General features: G+C 26.5%; 3 protein-coding genes across 3 annotated transcripts in view; 1 reads left to right on the top strand and 2 right to left on the bottom strand.

Annotated features, from left to right (window-relative positions):
• LOC136079550 (uncharacterized) overlaps positions 1–21,277 on the top strand; it is a 184,889-nt gene that overhangs the window by 71,518 nt on the left and 92,094 nt on the right. The window contains exon 5 of the mRNA XM_065795387.1: positions 15,184–15,393. Coding sequence (XP_065651459.1) covers positions 15,184–15,393 — 210 coding nt within the window. The remainder of the gene's footprint in view (positions 1–15,183; positions 15,394–21,277) is intronic.
• LOC136078979 (uncharacterized) lies at positions 300–2,331 on the bottom strand. The gene is made up of 7 exons (XM_065794756.1): positions 2,021–2,331; positions 1,814–1,907; positions 1,665–1,724; positions 1,390–1,500; positions 1,027–1,174; positions 717–876; positions 300–538 (listed from the first exon to the last, which is right to left on the bottom strand). The coding sequence occupies exons 1-7, from the start codon at positions 2,256–2,258 to the stop codon at positions 342–344; spliced, it is 1,008 nt and encodes a 335-aa protein (XP_065650828.1). The 5' UTR covers positions 2,259–2,331; the 3' UTR covers positions 300–341.
• LOC136078978 (uncharacterized) lies at positions 6,681–8,749 on the bottom strand. Its single transcript, XM_065794755.1, has 2 exons — positions 7,268–8,749; positions 6,681–7,022 (listed from the first exon to the last, which is right to left on the bottom strand). The coding sequence occupies exons 1-2, from the start codon at positions 7,795–7,797 to the stop codon at positions 6,716–6,718; spliced, it is 837 nt and encodes a 278-aa protein (XP_065650827.1). The 5' UTR covers positions 7,798–8,749; the 3' UTR covers positions 6,681–6,715.

The following is a 21,277-nucleotide window of genomic DNA, read 5'->3' as shown; positions in this document are numbered from 1 at the left end:
TAAGGGACCCATACGGGCTTCGATACGGGACCCATATGGGCAACCCGTTGCTACCCCAGCGGGAGATGCAAACGGGTTCCACACGGGTCCCATACGGGCTTCCCGCTGGGAAAACCATACGGTTCCCGTATCCAGCCCATTTAATTAGTCCATATGGTTACGACTAGGAAATTTTGTATACAGCCCAAAAGGAGCCTGCAAGTATCATAAGCGCGATACTTTTTCATTTAACCTCTGCCATAAAGTCAATCAGGAAGAAGTCATAAAGAACAAGAAACGTAGAAAAAAACTACAAAATATAACTTAAACCAATTATTTTTTTAAAAAAATCACTAATAATATTAAACAAATTTGTCCAAATTTTCTGAAGGTGTTACATAAACAGCATCGAGTTCAGTCGAGTTAACGTTAATAGCAAATTTAGTAGATCTACGACTGTTGCTTCCACGATCCCGTGAGTTGGCAAACCATGTTGAAAGTTCAGCTTCGATTTCCTTTTGAGTGCAACTTTTTGTGCTAGGATTTAATTTAACGGCACCTATTTATGAAACAGAAAAGTATTATTAAAATACACACACACAAATATATATATATATATATATATATATATATATATATATATATATATATATATATATATATATATATATATATATATATATATATATATATATCAGCTCTACAAATATTATTATATAAACTAAATTTATACTCACTACAAAGGACTAAATGAAGTGCATTTGTTTTAAAAGCTTGTTTTCCTTTTTGCCCTGTCAAATTGAAGCTGCGAGCAAGAAGGCTGTCTAGCAGCATGGGCATTGATCTCATTATAAAATTCCTTAGATTTTCTCCACCAATATCAGCAATATGTTTAGCCTAAAAAAAGTTTGATGCAAGTTATGGTGCAGAGATATAAAAAAATAAAATAAAAATATGAAAGTTTGTTCAGAACTGCAATTAATTATTAAAATAAACTGTATTTAAATAAAAAATTAAAAAAGAAATTTTAAAAGTAATAATTTTTACAACTATTTTCTTTACTCCTGGATTTTCCAGCTTCTGTGTTAAAATTTCTATTTCTTCCATTGACTTAGCTGGCAGTGGAATACCTTCTGGAAGATCTGAAGATATATGATCAGAATCACATTTGCTCAACTCAATATCACTTCCATAACTGTAAAAGAAGTATAATTACGTTGTAGTATAATGGGGTTAATATATATACATGATTTGGTATTGGTTAATAGTAAATAAATAGAAAATGAAAAAAAAAAAAAAGAATATAACGTATACTACTAAGAATAAGTAAAACCTTTTACATAACCAGTAGACTAAAACAAAATCCCCAAAAAAGTTATTACTTAGTGATACAAACAGGATGTTACTTACAGATTCAGTAAATTCTGAGGCTTTTTGTGAATGAAAGGCGGAGCAGGTTTGTCTACTTGAGTAACACATATTGCATCGTTTTTTCTTTTTTTGTGCCAAGTTTTCTTTTTGCTTTATAAAATCAACAAACTATTAGAATAGTTAACACTATCATTTTTATTTTACACTGCCATTTTAATAGTTACACTGCCATTTTTATGCCTTGTCAAGAATACAGTAACAATAATAGATAAAAAATAAGTAAATAACCAATTCTTTATAAAACTAGATAACACCTTGGTAAAATCTGATCATAATCTTCTTCTTCATTCTCAGAGGAACTAATCATTTTACATCTAAACAGTTTTGTAAATTATAAATATATAAATGCATACGTGGATATTTCAAAATTTATTAAATTATTAAATTCCATAATTAAAGTTACCTTTTAACACGTTTCAATGCATTTTCTTCTGACGTATCAAGGTTGGAGGTGTCCTCTGCTCTTTTTGCTTTTGAACGTGCTTCAGTAAGACTGTCTATAAATAAATTAAAAAGGAATACATAAAAAACGTTATTGTATTAAACAGAGGTATTTTTTGCACTGAAACATAAATAGAATACTATTATAAAAGCATAACACTAATTTTACCAGCAATTCCAAGAATTCTAGCAGTAAATAAAGGCCAATGCACATCTGGATCCATTAAATTATTTTTAGCCTTTGCAATACCTGTCAAATTAAAATTTTTTCCATTTGGCCAATAGACTTCAACAGATATTTTATTTTTAATACTGGATGAAAGTGAACTGATTTCAACTCCACTTATCCAAGTTAGTGGCACATAATCTGTTGTATTAGTTTCATTGAATAAAACTATTGCATACATAATTACACTGTAATTGTAATACAAATACTGTATCACAAAAATAAAATTTTAAATATATATATATATATATATATATATATATATATATATATATATATATATATATATATATATGTATGTATTTATGTATGTATGTATGTATGTATGTGTATATATATATATATATATATACATATATATATATATATATATATATATATATATATATATATATATATATATATATATATATATATATATATATATATATACATATATATATATATATATATATATATATATATATATATATATATATATATATATTCAGCCTTTGAAATTTAGGTCGGCGTTTGGAAGTGCTGACCCAAAAGTCAACCTATCTTTGTTTTATGACCACATACAACAGCGAACCTGAATCCTTTAAAGTGTCTGCATGCAAAAATAAATATACGTAAAAGATATATAATATTAGTTCAATAATATTATATTATAATGATGTAATAAAATATATATAATATTAGTTCCTAATTAATTTATTGTAATTCATAGATAATATGCATATTTATTAGTAAATTCACAAATTTGCTATATTCTTAAAATTCTTAGTTGCTACATTCTTAAAAATTTTATATTCATAATAAATATTGTCAATAAGTTTTTTTTTTCAAATAACCATTACCCCTTTCGCAACAATAAGAAAAAAATCCAAATAAACTTTTTATTATAGATCCCTTCTTATATGCAGCTGTATGCTTTTGGGTAACCCTTCACCACTGTGAATAGCCTCTTATGTTTTATCTGATTTGAGTATTTTTTTCATTACACAAAATAAGTACTTATTAAATATGGATATTAGTATATTATGTTTCTCATTAACTATTTATAATAAATCATAATCAAAAAGTATCAATTAACATAATAATCATAAAATTAGTTAATTGCAAAACTAATAATGAAAAAGTTATAACTTCAAAAAGTAAATATTTTATAATGCATAATACAAAATAGTAAAGTAATTGTATTTTTTGCAGCAAGTTATTTGATAAACTAGAAAAAATGTATTTGTGGAATAACTATAAAGCCGTTTTTAAATGGTAGTTTAAAATACTTAATATTTAGTTCCTTTATAAAAAATGTTGCATTAAATGACACATTTTCCACATAATATATGGACAAGCTTGTTGAATCAAGAGGATCCGTAAAAAATGCTTGCTTATGCTGAAACTCTTGGCAGACAACAAAAGCATTAGCCTCTGAGCAGATTACATCAGTTAATATGTTTTTGACTAAAATAACTTTATCATTAACACCAAAGCAATTGTCAACAGTTGCAAGAGAAACTAGAAACTGTGGTCCAAAATATTGCTTGTATTGAATGTAGTGACGAAATGGCAATGGTAGTGGACCTAGCAAGTGTTTTTGTCGAAATTTAGACGGTATACTGGTGCACAATTTTGATTGTTGCAAATGACCTTCCAAAATCCGTCGCACAATTTGCGAGCAAGGTGATTTAGGTCGACGGATTAACTTTTTTAGTCTTCCCAAATAGCTTTCAAAAGGAAAACAAGAAACATTATGTAACACGCCAAATTGCCTAGCATCATCTGGTAAGTGTATCAACAAATGAATATTGTAAACACACTGATCTTTTCCAAACAATAAGCAAAAATTATATACAAAATACTTTAATAAGTTTTCTACATAAACAAAGTAGTGGTTGTTACACAATGATGGAGTCATAAGAATGCGAATAGCTACAGAGAGACACAAAAAATTGGAATATACAGAATCAGAAAGAACACCTTTTAAAACAACAGGGCCAGTATATAACAAAAACTGTCTAAATTCTGTAGCTTTCCATTGCTTGAACTCTAAAAGAGATCGAGGTCTTCGTGAAAACTCTCTAGGAATGTAAGCTCCTAGAATAGCAAGTTTTTCAGATATAGCATCAATTGTTGATCTTGATAACTTATGTTCAGATCTTCCATAGACTAATTGATTAATATACCTACGAACTGTTCCTAAAAATACTGAGTGCATGCTATCAATTGGAAAGCCACTAACTAAACTAATATTTAATTCCTCAAGAGGTGATATATGTGTACCATCATGATGATTTTTATCTGTTTTGTTTTTAAAACTGATGTCTGATCTCAGAGGTGCAGCTAGATTGGGCATAATAACTTTGCTATACCATTCACCTGTTTGAAAGCAGCGTTCACAAGAATTATATGCATTATGTGGTTTAATGCACTTTACAAATGCTCTTGCAGGTGCATCACAAACAAAAGCCTCCAACTTTAATAAATAGTGCTTCCCAGTTGCCACACAAACAAAACCTGTTTGTTCTAACATTTTTATTTCAGCAACAAAGTCTTTTAAATAATCCGGTAATGAGTTAGGCTTGGTTTTACCAAAATATAGTGCAAGTGGAAAAGGATACCAATCTGCATCTCGAACAGAGCAAAGAATTGGCCACAAACTGGCAGTTGAGCTATTAAATATTGGCACTCCATCTATATTTATATGCAGATGTAATTTATTAATTTCAGATTTAATAGGATACCTTTCCATTAAAACAGAAAGCCAGTGTTTCACCCCAAAATAGAAATATTCTCCACCTGCAATATTTTTTATTCTGATGTTTCTTTCAGTTTGCAACAAACTTCTAGCATCCTTGGGCAAATTAGGATGTGATGGGCTTAATAATAAAAGCAAATCTGTACATACATTATGTGAAATGTTAAATTTTAAAGACCATATTCGCAAGTGATCTTGAAGACAATCAGTATTGACATTGTAATCTACAATATCATCTTCATCATGACTTACTAAGCTAGGTGTTCTATCTTGGTAATCACTAAATTCACCATTATGACTAAAATCAATTAATTTACTATCTGCATCATATAAGCATATTTCAGTGTGTGCTGAAACTTCATTGCAGCTTATAAGCTTATTGTCAAGAGGCATAACTTTATTATTATTTGGATAACTGTGTTCATTTTTATCAATACCATTATCACTCCAGCTACAAATTTCAGAATAATCATCAACTTCGTCACCAATTTCATTAATACAGACAGAATTGTTCTTAGAACTAGCATTAAAAAATATTCTATTAACAACAGCATTTATTTTTCGCCTTTTTGTAGAATATGAATATAAATTATTACTCATTCTGAAAATAAAGAAAAGCAGAAATATAATAAACTAAAATAATTCAAATTAATAAACAGAATTTAAATTTAAAGTAAATTAGTAAAATAATACTGTAATAGTTATGTAGACTATATATAAGACTATAAATTGTAACGCAGTAGTGCTGTAGCGGTAGAGCGCTTGCCTTGTAAGTGTGAAGTTTGGAGTTTGACTCTCGCAACATCCCTGGAAATACCGCACTCACTAAATTTCCATGCGCAGCTGCCTTGTTTGTCAAGGTTTTTGTTTCAGATTCAAGATGGGGTACACCACAATTATTAAAAAAAAAAGTAGCCTCCTCAATTGCAGTGGGCCTTGGGCAGGTGAGTAGTAGAAAAAATATACATAGTTAATAAAAATTTAATAAAAAAATAATAATAATTACCAATAATTACTAAGAGCCTATAGTTCTTATATTATATTAAGTTCTTATATATTGCAAGGGTTAAGAAGCAACCTTTAATCTGCCAAAAATATAACTGTTTTAAACGGTTGTATTTTTAGCACTTTAAAAATTTGACTGTTTTAAACAGTTATATTTTTGACAGATTAAAGGTTGCTTCTTAACCCTCCTTAACCCCTTAAACTTTATAAAACCTTGTGTCTAATGTGTTTAAAGTGTTTAATATTTGAAACTAAAATTAAACAAGCAAATACAAATTTGTTGGGTGAAAAATGCAAATTGTTAGGTGAAATGCTAAAAATGTAATGCATCACTCAAGGTAACGAGGTGAGTTTTCAGCTTGGGGCATATCACAGCAGTCATCTTTGTCAGCAACTGTTTAAATAGGTAGTTAAAAGTGCTGTGATATATATTTATATATATATATATATATATATATATATATATATATATATATATATATATATATATATATATATATATATATATATATATATATATATATATATATATATATAAGATTCTTTTAGAGCAAATGCAATCAACTTGCTTGATCTTTTTTTGGAATTTCAGGCCTATCACAACACTTATCTTTGACAGCGACAAAAATTAGAAAATAAATTTAAAACTAACATTTGGTTAAACCAATTGTTATTTATAATCTGTGAAAATCCTTAACAAACATCTAACATTAATTAAGAAAATTATTATAAGCATGAATAATTTCACGAATAACTTATATCATATTAGTTAAAATCAATCATTTTAATTAAAACCATGATTAAATCATACATTATCCGATTTAACCATTTTTATTTAGAATATAACCTTTTTAAATTCCGCCTCGATATCGTTAATTATAACTCCGTTTTTATTGCTTTCCCATGTGGGTCCCAGACTGTTCCCATACAAAAAGCCCTTGGGTATCCCATACCAGATACCCGGACGATTCCCATACGGTACCCACATGTGTTGGTTGACTGGGAAATAATCTTTCACTGAACACAGAAGAAGGCGGAGCTCCGAAATATTTTTTGGCAAGGTATGAGAGGTCTAAAATATTATTGCTACTAGAGTGTTTCTTTATACATGTATTTTTGTAATTTCCCCGCCATTTATATGGACATTCTTTTTGATGCAGATTAGGCAATGATAAGTAAAAGTTTATTTCATCAGTTCTAAAAGAAAAGTAAGTAAATAAAAAATATAAAAACTAAACTAAAATGGAAAGTACGAATTTTTATTATTAAAAGTTCTTAAATATTAACGAATATTAGTAATATTATTTTATTTCATTTTATTTTTCTATTTTTATTTGTTTATGATAATTTAGAATTTAGTTTTATCTATAATAATTTATTATAAATTAGAAAAGAACAAAAAGTTATCAAAGTTCTTATTTAAAAAAATCATTTTAACTTACATTTTTTCCTTTTTCTCTAAATAAGTTTGTGCCTCTGTTGAAAGTTTTTTACAGTTCTTTACTTTTGTTGATTTTGTTAATTCAGTGTCAAGAGGTGCTTTTGAAACTTGACAGAAATTGTATATGTTTTCTGCCATTTTTATTTTTTTGAGAGGAGAGCTAGGTTCTTGGGTTGATTCAGATGAAGTGTTTGTTTCATTATCTGATTGAGTTAATTTGTCGGTAGTTAAAAGGCAATCTGTAAAATCAGTTTTTTTTAAGTTCAAGTATTTCTCTTGAATATTTGATTTTATTGTGTCTTTCTCCTCGTCTGATATGGCATAACTAAGTTTGAATCTTGGATCTGAAACTGTAGACATGTTCAAGTTTTTGTTATATTTATAGCTGGAAAACCTTGAGATAAAATCTTTTTTCAACTCTTCTATTATAGTTTTTATTTCACCTGCATTTTCTGAAGCATAGGCTAGGTACGCTTCCATTGAAACTATAAATGGAATAATTTGAGACACTGACACCCTATTTTCACTCATCTCTAGTGTAGCCACCTCAAAATGTTTTAAAACTAAGATAAGCGTCTCAGCTAATAACCATTGTCTTCATTAAGATTAGAGGCATTACACTTTTGATTTCTAATAATAAATAATGTTAGTGAAGTTTTTTGTTCAACTAGTCTTTCTAGCATGTAAATTGTCGAGTTCCATTTTGTTACTACATCTTGTACAAGTGAATGTTGGGGGTAACTTTAGCTGTTGTTGAATTTCATGTAGCATATCCATGGAAGATGAAGAATGATGAAAGCGTATGATAATTTTTCTAGACTTAGCTATAAGATCATTTACAATTGTTTGCTGTTTGAAAAGCTTATCGGTTATACAAAGCTGAAGAGTGTGGATTACACAACTTAGAGAATTTTTTCTAAGCTTCTTTCATGGCTAATTTTATATTAGCAGCATTGTCAGAGAGGACAAAGTACACTTTGTTAGTTGGTATTTTCCATTCATTTAAAGAGTCTTTTAGAAATTTTGATATCTTTACACCCGTATGAGAGCCTGCTATTTTTTTAAGTTGTAGCACAGCTGTCATAGAATAAAACTCTGAGTTTATCCAGTGTGCTGGTAAAGAATAAAAGCTTAGATCATTGTGATGTGTAGCCCATCCGTCAGTGGTAAAACTCAAAAAATCTGCTTTTGCTACATCATTCATAATTTGTATTTTAATTTTTCATAAATTAAAGGAACAACTGTTTCAGTCATATGTTTTCTTGAGGTCATGGTATACCTTGGTTCAAGATGCATAATTAGTTATTTAAATCCTTGATCTGTAACTAAAGAATACGGTTGAATGTCTACAAATATCATTTCTCCGATAAGCATAGTTATTTTTTGAGCTCTTTGTTCACTTGAAGTCCATTTCCTATGCTTATTAGTAGTTTCCTCAAGCTTAGATTGATGTTTTTGATCTAGAATAACTGTAACACTATTGATGATGGATGCTTTGCTATTATCATTATCTTTAGTGGATAAAGTAGATGCAATAACATTTTTTTCTGTGTTTGTGTGTTCTTTTTTTTTGAAACATTTTAGATCTTCTACTTTCTTTTATTGCAAAATTTACAAATTGCTTTTGAGAGATTATTTTCATCAATATCAAAATAGTCCCGATTGGAGTTTTTGTTGCTTTACTCATTGTTTTTTCAATTCTTATTTAATAATATCTCTAAATTTAATTCTACGTTAAGAAAGAAAAGTTTTTATTTCATCGCGCACTATTTTTACAAAAGAGTAGAACAAAAGAGAAAGAAAAGTTAAACTTGAATTGAATTGAATTGAATGAATAACGTTGTACAGAATTTTTTTTTTTGCGCCGTTTCTTCCTTTTTTAGATGAGAGAAATAAAAGTTTAATTGAAACAATACTTTGAATAAATGGGAACTGGAAGAGAAAATTGCTTTAATAGCGTTTAATAGATAAACATTTAAAATAAGTATTGTTTTATATTTTAACTTCGTAAAAACATTTGCTAAAAACTTGCCAATTATTAGAAGTAACGGCATTATTTTTTCCATTCATTCTTTATAAAAAACAAAATCGTTGTAATTCGAACAAAGTGACGAAAGTAAATATTTATAAAACAAGCTTTTCAATTAAAGTAATTGATCTAATTTTCAAGAGAACAAAAAAAAAATAAATGGAAAATAAACTTCAACAATAACAATTTCAAAATGTTGCTTTCATCGTCACATGAATGGAATGCGGCATTTCCATTCAGGTGCATATTTCCATCATATATCCAGTTTCAGAGCCGATGGTGCACCCCTTATATATATATATATATGTATATATATATATATATATATATATGTATATATATATATATATATATATATATATATATATATATATATATATATATATATATATATATATATATATATATATATATATATATATATATATATATACAATATATATTTATATATATACAAGATATATGTATATAAACAATTATGAAACACAATTAATACAAACAATTATGAAAAACGTGATAACCAAAACCTAAAAACTCAGAGAACAAAGCTTATTTTAATATAAGTTATTTTATTAACAAAATACTACTTTATACACACACACACACACACACACACACACACACACACACACACACACACACACACACACACACACACACACACACATATATATATATATATATATGCATATATAAGTTCTCTGAGTAGTGGTTTTGGTTATCACGTTTTTTATAACTGTTTGTATTAATTGTGTTTTATAATTGTTTTCATAATTGTTTCATAATTGTGTTCATAATTGTTTCATAAAAGTTTCTCGATCAAGCGTACTATTAAAAACTTAAGTATAATTAAGTTTTTCATTAATGGTTTGTCGATGTTTTATTCAATTTTTCATTCAAATTGTTTTGCAATAAAAAGTAAAACAAAAAATTTTTTACTTCTTTGAACAGAAGTAAAAAATTTATTAACTTTAATTTAAATTTTTCATAATTTAGTTTTTATTTTAACTTTTGTAATCACTGGTTTAATGTTTGCAATAGAATGTTTCTACTTTTAAAACTATTTTTGAGAAACAAAATATAATCAACTATTCAAAACGTTTTCGATGTAAAAAAATCTTTCTTCCTCACTTGCACAATGTTTTAACTCTTATATTGTTACTGTAGCTAGATATACTAAACGTTTATCTAGCTACTGTAACAATACCAGATTTAGAAACTTTCAGTTGTCGCTATGCTGAATCAAATTTATAATTATTGAGCGTTAAAATTAAAAATTTTTTTTTTTTAAGTTCAAATTTCAGTGACAAAATTAATTGAAAAAGAGAATTTTACTGGACTAAAATTCTTTTGTTCAAATAGATTTCTTTTTAAATAAAATTCCTAAAAACAACTTGCGTATTTATAGATGTTTGATCTTGAAATCGCTTTTAATAAAATATTAAAAAATGGTATCGCGTTTTTTATATTCTATTTAAGATTTCTTGTTAAAATAATTTTTAGTTAGAAGCTTATATTATGTGGTAACAACATATAAGATATACATAAAAACATTTATATGGATAGTTTTTGCAAGTCTTTAAGTATATTAAGTAAATTTAATAGTTAACTGTAAGTTTACTGTAGTAATTAACTGGTTATTTTGATTTAGGTAAGGTAAATTTACTGTGATGTACTTTATCCACTCAGTAAATCAAACCAAATGTAACTTTAAAATAATAATGGCTTCCATGCAAAGATTTAAAGTAACTTAAATTTTAAATGCGTTTTATGTTGAGTAAAATCTCTGCACAAGAGAGCAAAGATCATACTTCTATTCAAAAGATAAATTTAGCGTGATGATCTTTATGACCCTAATAAAAATCAAATCGCAAAAATATTATAAATATTATAAGATAATATATTATAAATGATAATTAAATAAATCTCGATAAAAGTATAAATATATATATTAGGTATATTAGGGTTATGACTTTTTGGTATTTTTTTTTAGTTTCCTGGTGGTGGTTTTTAAATAGTGAATAAAGTCAACAAACTTTCAAGGAAAATTTACCTATTTTTTACAGAGGAAACTAGGGATAATAAGAAGTCATAACTTTATTATATTTACATATGCTCACTTCTTATTCAACATAATTTTTTTTATAAGCAGTTTAATTTAACTATAGATTTCCACATTAATTTCAGATCAAGTTTTGAAGTTAAAGGGTTAAAAAAGGGCTGTAATGAATATTTAAAAAAAGAAGAGTTTCTCCTCAACTGTAGTAGTCCCTGCTGTTGTAGGGAGATAAGTACAGTGATGTACTTAGCCATACTACACTCCAGTATTTTTACTTAGCCATACTACACTCCAGTATAAGTACAGTGATTTACTTAGCCATACTACACTCCATTGCTATTATTCCTAAAAAACTCAGTTTATAAACATAGAGGAGAACATTGATGAATTATTGAATGACAATTATTGAAGGGGACAAAATCAAGTTCTTATAAAAAATGCCTACAGTTAAATATTCAAACTCCTGTGGTAAAAAGTGTTAGATACAGCCATTTAGTAGATCGAATCATTATCTCTATTATGGTCTTAGCATAATGGGGTTAGATGATATTGTGTTTTGAAGAACAAAAAGTAATTTTAAAATACAACTTTGACTCTCTAATTTTCCAGTGCTTACTGAAGTTATGGAAAATTAAATTCCATTTTTACATGATTACTGAAGTTATAGAAATCTCCATTTTTAAATACACAGTTGTCTCTAGTTTTAAAATTTTTAATCCATTTACGTTAAGGTAATGTTGTTTTTAGTCTGGCCCTTCATTTATGGATAAAGTGGGAGGCTTATTGAATGGGATAAGTAATGATTATTGAATGGGACTTGTTCAAATAAACTGTTGAGAAAAAAGCAAAAAAAATATTTTGGCAACTTAGTTATGATCACACATTTTTTATTTCATTTAAAGTTATTAGCAGTTCTGATAATGTGATTCTAAATGAGTGTGACCAATGTTTTAGTTAAAATTTAAATATTAGTTTCAAAGTTCAAAGTAATCTATATATTTTCACTTTAATAACAACTTTAAAAGTTGGATTTTAAGTAATTTAAAAAAAAAAATTTTTCTTTAAAATTGAGTCCATCAATAATTAGTTTAAGAAGATTTTCTATTTAATTAGATATTTAGAAATATTTAATTAAATATAAAGAAAAGGAATAAGAACTCCATTTTTTATTTTCATTAAAGATATTGTGGGTTTTCAAAAAAAAAAAAAATTAAAATTAAAAAAAACCAACAACGTTGTGCTCACAAAAAGACTTTAACAAACTATCTTAACAAACCATTTTAACAAACTATTTTAATAAACCATTTTTACAAATTATTGTGATTCTTCGGGTTTCTGTTGTACCACACATTCATCTATATACATCTATAATATATCTAGATACCTCTAGTTATAGTTAAAGTTTAAGTCTGTAGTAATTTATTATACATTTATATATTTAAGGATTATACATTTATATATTTAAGGAATTGGTTCACTTTTGATATTTAGTTTTGTGTTTGTAATTGTATTTATGCACACTACATAACTTACTACATTTGTACTACTATGTACTACTATGTACACATTTGTGTAAGTAACTACGTTACTTACACAAATGTGTACATAGGTTGATCATATAAAACAAATATCCTGCGACATTTGTATTTATTTGATTTTTGTAAAGTTTTTAATTCTTCTAGATAAAATCAAATGCAAAATTAATTCGAAAAAATTCTTTAGATGCAGTCAAAAGTGTTTTTAAGGGTATGTTGATTTGAGATGCAGCTAAGAAATATAATTTATCAAAATCTACAGTAGGTAGATCTGAAAAAATGACAAGATTTCTATAGCTGCCAGAAAACTTTAAATACATTGCAAACATAGGAAATAGAAAATTTTTTCACGCTTCGTATAAAAGTGCTTTTGTAGGTTATTTACTTCAAACATGTGTTATGGTTTAACTAAACTACAAACAGTCAGGCAGTTAGCTATAGTTAGTATTGTGTTGCATTAAATTAAAAAAAATATACCTGATTCATGGCACCTAAATTAAATGGCAGGAAAGCAATGGATGGACAGTTTTTTTGATGCGTCATCAAAAATTATCACTACAAAAACCAGAAAAAGTCAAAACTTTGCTCGTGCAACTGCCTGTAATGAACATACTATGTCCATATTTTTTGATAATTTGTTAGAAGTTCGATTAAAATATATAAATTCAAGCCTGAATGTCTTTAATGCAGATGAGACAGGTTTATTAACAGTTACAGTACCCCCAAAAATTATTTCAACTTGTGGAGCTAAATGAATTTGTCAACTTGTTTCAGCAAGCTGTTTCAGAAAGAAGGTTGTTGGTGATAATTTTAGCTTTTGTGAATGCTATGGGTAATTGAGTTCCACCTGCATTTATATTTCCAAGAGTAAGCTAGAAGGATTTAATGTTAAGTAGAGCACCGACAGGAAGCTTAGGGTTGTGTAACAAAAGTTGTTGGATGACAAGTGACAACTTTTAATTTGCAATAAAGTACTTTGTATCCCATTCTAAACCATTTGCAGATCATTCAGTGCTGTTATCAATGAGCAACCATGAAAGCTACATTTTATTTGAGTTAATAAGATTTTCAAAAAAGATTTCTTTGATTTTGTTAACATTTCTGCCACACAGCAGTCATAGATTGCAGCCATTAGATGTTTCAATGTTTAGGCTTTTTAAATCTTGTTTTAGATTGGCTCAGAATAAATAGTTGGCTTCCGATCCAGGGAAGATTATGAACATTTATAACTTGCCTCAACTAGTGTGCACAGCATATAATGTCATTCACAGTAAAAAAAAATTGCAGTGAGTTTCAAAAATGAGAGATCTATCCACTCAATAGACAAATGTTTGGGGAAAGTGATTTCATATTATCTAGTGTTAGTGACAGACCTCATTGAGTCATTGAGTCAAGCAGTTAAAAATTTAACAACCAGATAATCAACATTAATACAAAAAAACAAACAATCAGGCTGATTCTTCAGAACCATCAGTCAAAATAATTAGCCCGGAAACCATTCATCTGTTCCCTAAAGCACCTTCTAAAAAAGATTCTAGAAAAAGAAGACAACAGGGTAAAAGTACTATATTAACTAAAACTCTAAAAAAGAAAGTAAATGAGAAAAAAAAATGTTGAAACTGGTAAAAATAGCTCAAAAAAGCAAAAAAGAAAAGTTGATTTTAGAGAAGTAAAAGAAGCAGAAAAGAATTTTTTAATTGAGTCAGCTGTAAGAAATGCGTCCATCAATAAACAACAACAAAATACTTGCAAAATATGCAAATGCAACTGGAAAAATTTTGCTGGGCCTTCTTGGATTCAGTGTTTCACTTGTCAATGGTGGATATGTGTTAATTGTAATAGCAACATCAAGAAATGTTACTATGAACATGAATTTTGTGAAGTTAACTGACTATATCTTTTACATTTCCTTTAATATACTTAGTTTTTACTACTTAGTATTTTGCAAAATACATATAAGTGTTTAAATTTTTAATAACTAATAGGTTGCACTAATGATAAATAAAAAACTAATTGCAATTAATAATAAATAAAAAAAAAAAAACTAAAAAATAAAAATTAAAAACTGAAAAAGTGTTTGATATATATACTTTAGTAGATACATTAACCTTGGATTTTGGTTTATCCAGGTCAATTCTCTAATCTAATTATAAAAAACAAATAACTATTTTATACTTATAATAATTTTTTTTTTTTTCAATAAAAATTAACAATTGCAAAAAAGAACTATTTCAAGAATGGATTCATATTCTGTTCTTACACTGAGTTGTAATCACATTTTAATATTATTTTAGTTAATCCTCAAAAATGCATTCAACAACCATCATCAATCATGGAGTTTTCATTTGCTTTATCAGTATCATACTGTGTAATTGCTTGTGCACAAAAAAGTGGAATTGACACAGTCATTTTTAACACTCCTTGTTTCTGTGGGCGTTATATTGATAGAACCTATATTTGTCCAGTTATGCAAACATGTACATACTCTGATTACTGTAAAATAGGTAAGAATTATTAACTGTATTTTAATATAGTTAATATGTTTTTTGATCATAATAGTTGTAATGTTAATTGATGAGTAAATGTTTCTACAAATCATGATCTGTTTAAAGATTTATTTTGTCAATTTAATTGTTTTCTTATTTTTATTTTTTTTTATAATTTCTTTTTTATAATTTACTTATAGTAAAAAATAAAACACTGACGCTTTTAAGTGTTGTAAACATTTTGCAAAAATTGTTATACATAAAGATATCTAAACTTACCTTTCATAATTTTATTTTCGCCACTATTAAGTAAAATAAAAATAACAATAAATATAAGTTAAATAAATAAAAAGATAAACATTGATAATTTTTTAATTTGTAAAAAATTAAAGATTTTTTGTAGACTCAGAAAGTTGTTTTTAATCTAGGGTTGTATTGATCAAATGGAATATTTTTTTAAAGTAACATAAGGTAGTATAGCAATAAGTCTTGCTAAATGATAGTGTCCATTTGTTTATACTTTTACTTATCAACTGATGATTGTTATCTTAGTGATATTTGTATCTTTTGTCCTTTTATTTATTAACTCATTAATTTGATACTTTTTCATTTTCTAATTTGTTTTTTCAATGTAGATGTGATGTAGTGGTAGAGTGCTCACCTCATAAGCAAGAAGTTCAGAGTTCAATCGCTAATGTTTCACTGATATTACTGCGCTCAAATTGTTTCTCTGCACAGTGGCCTTGTTCATCAAGGTTCGTGTTTCAGAGTTATAAAGTTGAGAGAAAGTTGAATCACAACTAAAGTAGCCTCCTTGACTGTAGTGGTCTTCATTGCCTTGAGGAGGTGAATTAAAATTAAAAAAAAATTTAGAAAAGTTATAAATTTAAGCTTGCCATGATTTTGTATAAATATTTTTCATAGAACTAGATCAAATTACCTGTCACATTATATGTTTGTAACTACCTTCTCTTGTCGCAAAATGTCACAAAATCTATGAGCCTCTCCTATTTCTTAATAGTGGTGTAATGAGCATGCCCTTGTACCAGTTTAGACTTATGTCAGTATTTCTAAATCAGTTTAAAAAATCTTTTCTAATTTACGTTTATATATTTAATGAGCAGTACACTGTGGACCAGAGCAACTGCTATGGTAAGTTGCTCTTAATTTTCTTTTCCAATAGTTAGGTATACATTAATAAACACCATTTATGATATTTAGAACTTCTGAGGGTTTAAAGAAAGTAAAAAAATTGTTATTTAAATATAAATTTTTTAATCCATAAAAATGTTTTCAACAAAAGCAGTTAAAAACATGCAAAATTAATAAACTGTGTGAACAATGGCTAGCTGTTTATATAAAATGACTGCTATTTCTCTGGCACAATTTTGTAAAAAGCCATCTTAAACTTAAAAGATTACTCCTGCAATTGAAACAAAGATTAAAACCATTGTGGAAAATGGAACCAGTATAATTTAGAGATAACTAGATAACCTATATTTATTTGCAATAATTGCCACAGAAACATATACAACCTCAATAAGACCAAGATGGAGTACCTAGGGAACTGTATAGAAAATATATCCACGATAAAATTCTATATTTTGGTTAACTTTTTTTTTTTGATAGTATTACTTTCTAATAAATACATTTTTTTATTTACATGCGTACATTTTCTAAACTAAAAATATTGAATTAAGGAAACTAAAAGTTTCATAATAGCCCATATGCGTTATTGAAAAATCTTTCAGTTTTCTCAATGTATGGATATACTTTAATGTATATTTATATACATATACTTATAGTATAACTATGTTAAAGATTAAGTATACTTTACATTTATGAATATGTTAATACATTTTGTGTAAGTTGTACACACATATATGTAGGGTTCCCAAATCTCCGGATTTGCCCGGAGATCTCCGGATTTTAAGGCAAAAAATAAGCCTCCGGGGGATTTCAGAAAGAAACATAAAATGTCCTCTTTTTGGAGATTTTTTTTAATTTTCATAAAAATTTCCATGTTAATACTTAAATTTTGAGTATATATAGAACTGAAAATGTAAAAACTATTAAATGTAAATTTTTTTTTGTCATTCTACCAATTTATTGAAAATGCTCAAACAACACGTGTTCTCTTCTCTTCATTAAACAATATTGAAAAATGCGCGCGCATCTAAACTTGCAAAAACGAAAGTCGCAACCGTTAAATTACATTAAGGTTATAAAGTATTTTGGTTTCTACTACACAAGAAATTATTCCTTTAATTTAAATTTGACGTTTAAAAAGTAAAAGAATTGCGACCTTATCAATAATGTCGTCCAAAAAAAATGTTTTCTAGTTTAAGGAAGGGAGAAATGATTAGGAAGCCAAATTCAAAATTTGGCCAGCTGGATCATATAATTTTGTTTCTCACAACGATAAACAAATTTCCTTATGTTAATCTTATTTACCTAATGCATCTTACAACAACAAATAAGTCAAGATTACGCAATTTGCATAACCTTTAACCTGTTATTAGTCCTAACACTAAGGGTTAAAAGCTTTCATTTAGGTGAAGCTTGACAGTATCCCTATTTGGGATCAAGTTTAAGGCTCTATTATATTTGTAAAAGAAAAAGCCTTTTTTTATATTAATAAATCACAGTGCCGTGACCAATTTTCCAATTTTTGAGTTCAATAAGTATTTATTATTAAGCAAAGACTTATTGAAAAAGATGGTTTCAACAAAAATATATATTTAATATGATTCATCTTCCCCTGTTTGTAGTTCTGTTCCAACAAATAATTGGTCAATGACAGTGAAATTGATAACTGATGCAAGTGATTAGTTAGATACAAGTAAATAATGGTTACAAGATGACAAAAGAAACAAGTTATATAATGAAGATTTAATTCATCGCTTGCATTTATATAGTTTTTATCTTTCGTATATTATTTTGTATGTATATATTTTGTATGCATTTTGTAAATTATATTGTAAATGGTATATTTTAATATAGAATAACTTATTCTATATTAAAAAATACCGTTTTAAAAGACGTATTTAATCAAGACTCAATAATTGAAAGACAGTAATGATATTGAATGTAAACATTTTGCGATTAAATAAATTAATTTTAATTACAAATTCAGCAATTTGCACTAAAAAACAAGGATTTTTTTTTACGCGCTTTTTTTAAAAAAAAAAGGGTTTTTATTCATTTAAATTTCTTAAAAGGAGTCCACTACTGGTACAACCTTGCTAAATAATGGGGACTCCCCATTCATTTAACACGCTTAGTAAAATCTCCTCTTTTTTGATGATTACCATATGGTGACCCTACATATATGTATGTATATATATATATATATATATATATATATATATATATATATATATATAAATGTATATATATTTATGTATGTATGCAAATATATACATTTATGTATAAATATATATAATTATGTATAAATATATATATATATATATATATATATATATATATATATATATATATATATATATATATATATATATATATGTATTATATATATATATAAAGTATATATATTTATATATACATATATAGTGTATGTATATATATATATATATATATATATATATATATATATATATATATATATATATATATATATATATATATATACACACACATACACACACACACAAACAATGATGAACCCAGAGTTTAATTGGGGATGTCGCTTTTTTTTGTGGCAATGTTGAGGGAAGGGGGATGACGTTTTTGTGCTCCTATGCCCCCTCCTCCCATCTCCAACTCCTTTCCTAGTTAAAACTGGTTCCGCGACAATGATTTTCAATCATCATTTTTCAATAATCATTTTAATCATTTGTGTTTATCTTGTTTAATTTTATCCTACGATAAGGAGTTGATTTAAAAGCATGTTTTTTAATAGGGATTGTCCATAAATTATGCAATTCTAAATTTATTTAAAAAACAGAAGTAGGAGATCTAAAGCACTTTTATGCAATGATTTTCATTAACCTTAATGGGTTTATTTGATTTTTTATATAATTTAAGTCTCTGCAAAGGAAACCTTTAGATCTTTTTAGTTTTGTTTATTAGTAAAATTTAGTGTTACGTAGTTGATGCACAATCCCATACATAAATTTACCGGCGGACGATATTAAGACTTTAATAAACGCTTTTGTTGCTAATAAAAATATTTATTAACTATATTTTAGTAAATTTAATTTAAAAGTTACAAATTCTTAAATAATTAGTATTATTAAATGTTTTTATACTTTAAACAACTCTTAATCAATATTTACATTACATATTATATTTACATATATTAAATCGCGTAATATTTGTAATAATAACAAAATAGATTTATGTCTTGTATTCGAATAACAATTTGAATATAAAAAAAAGCATTTAATGAACGTATTTACTCTTATTTCAACTTTAAAATTTTGATTTAAATTATAGCATATCTGTCCATTTAACTTCAACAAAAGGTTAAAACTTAAAAATAATTTATCTTCATTTCTTTATCTAAAACAAAATAAATTTAAACAAATTCTAAAAAAATATTATTTTAATACGGCTATCATTATTAACTTCTTTTAGTTTTCTTATTTTACTTTTTCTTCCTACTATTTTTACAGAAACTTTATTCTTTTTGTTATTGTTATTTAATTTTTTCATTACTGCTATTTTAGTTATTACTATGATTATTATAATTGCAATAAACATTTTTATATTTTTGCTGTTACCTTTGCTCTATAAATGAATAAAGTTATAATTGTTATTATTATTTTTTAAAATCATTATTATTAATATAATTATATTTGGTGTCAATCCTTTGATCAGGTTTCTGCACGTGTGACTCCTTCCTTGTCAATCATTTATTTTTAATGATATTTTAGTTTTATTATTTATAATATTATAGATATTCTTATTCTAATCATTTTTATTATTATTATTATTATTATTATTATTATTATTATTATAATAAATATATTATTGTGATTAAATGATTGTAAATTTTGTGGAAAATGAATATCTTTGCCGGTTTTGCATTTAACCTGGTGGATTTTTGCACGAATCTGGTGGTTTTTTTCATTTAATCTGGCGGTATTTTGCATTCAATCTGTCGCTTTTTAAATTATATATATATACATATATATATATATATATATATATATATATATATATATATATATATATATATATATATATATATATATATATATATATATATATATATATATATATATATATATATATATATATGTATATAAAAGGTCACAATAATGCTTTGTTAAACAAAAAAGAAATCCTAAACGAAAAAACTACAAAAAATTGCAATTGTAAACAAAAAATCAATAGTCCAATGAGTGGAAGTTGTTTATCAAAAAATGTGGTATATAAATGTGTTGTTTCCTCTAAGAATAAACCTGATAAACAATATAATGGCATAACAGAGGGTGAATGGAAAAAACGTTTTGCCAATCATAAGCAATCTCCCAAGAATAAAAAGTATTCAAAAGACACTATGCTGTCAAAATATATATGGGGATTAAAAGAGTTAAAATATTGATGATTTTATACTGAATTGGTCTATCCTTAAAACAGCGCCTGCATATAACAATATTTCCAAAAAATGCATACTATGCCTACAAGAAAAATTTGAAAAAATTACACATGCAAATCAAGAATGCTTATTAAACAAAAGATCGGAATTAATTTCTAAATGTAGGCACGAAAATAAGTTTCTCCTAAAAAACTATAAAAATAAATGAGTTCAAATAATATTTACATTAACTACCCTTTATCAAAAAACATTTAAAAAAATAGCATAAGTAATCATTTCTAAAGAATTCTTTTTATAATAGTGTCAGCAAATTCCACAAATGTGTGAAAATTTACA

The sequence above is a fragment of the Hydra vulgaris genome, chromosome 04 (assembly GCF_038396675.1).
Source record: "Hydra vulgaris chromosome 04, alternate assembly HydraT2T_AEP".
NCBI classification, from domain to species: Eukaryota; Metazoa; Cnidaria; class Hydrozoa; order Anthoathecata; family Hydridae; genus Hydra; species Hydra vulgaris.
The sequence above is the reverse complement of the archived record's forward strand: the minus strand, read 5'-3'. Positions and strand labels throughout refer to the sequence as shown.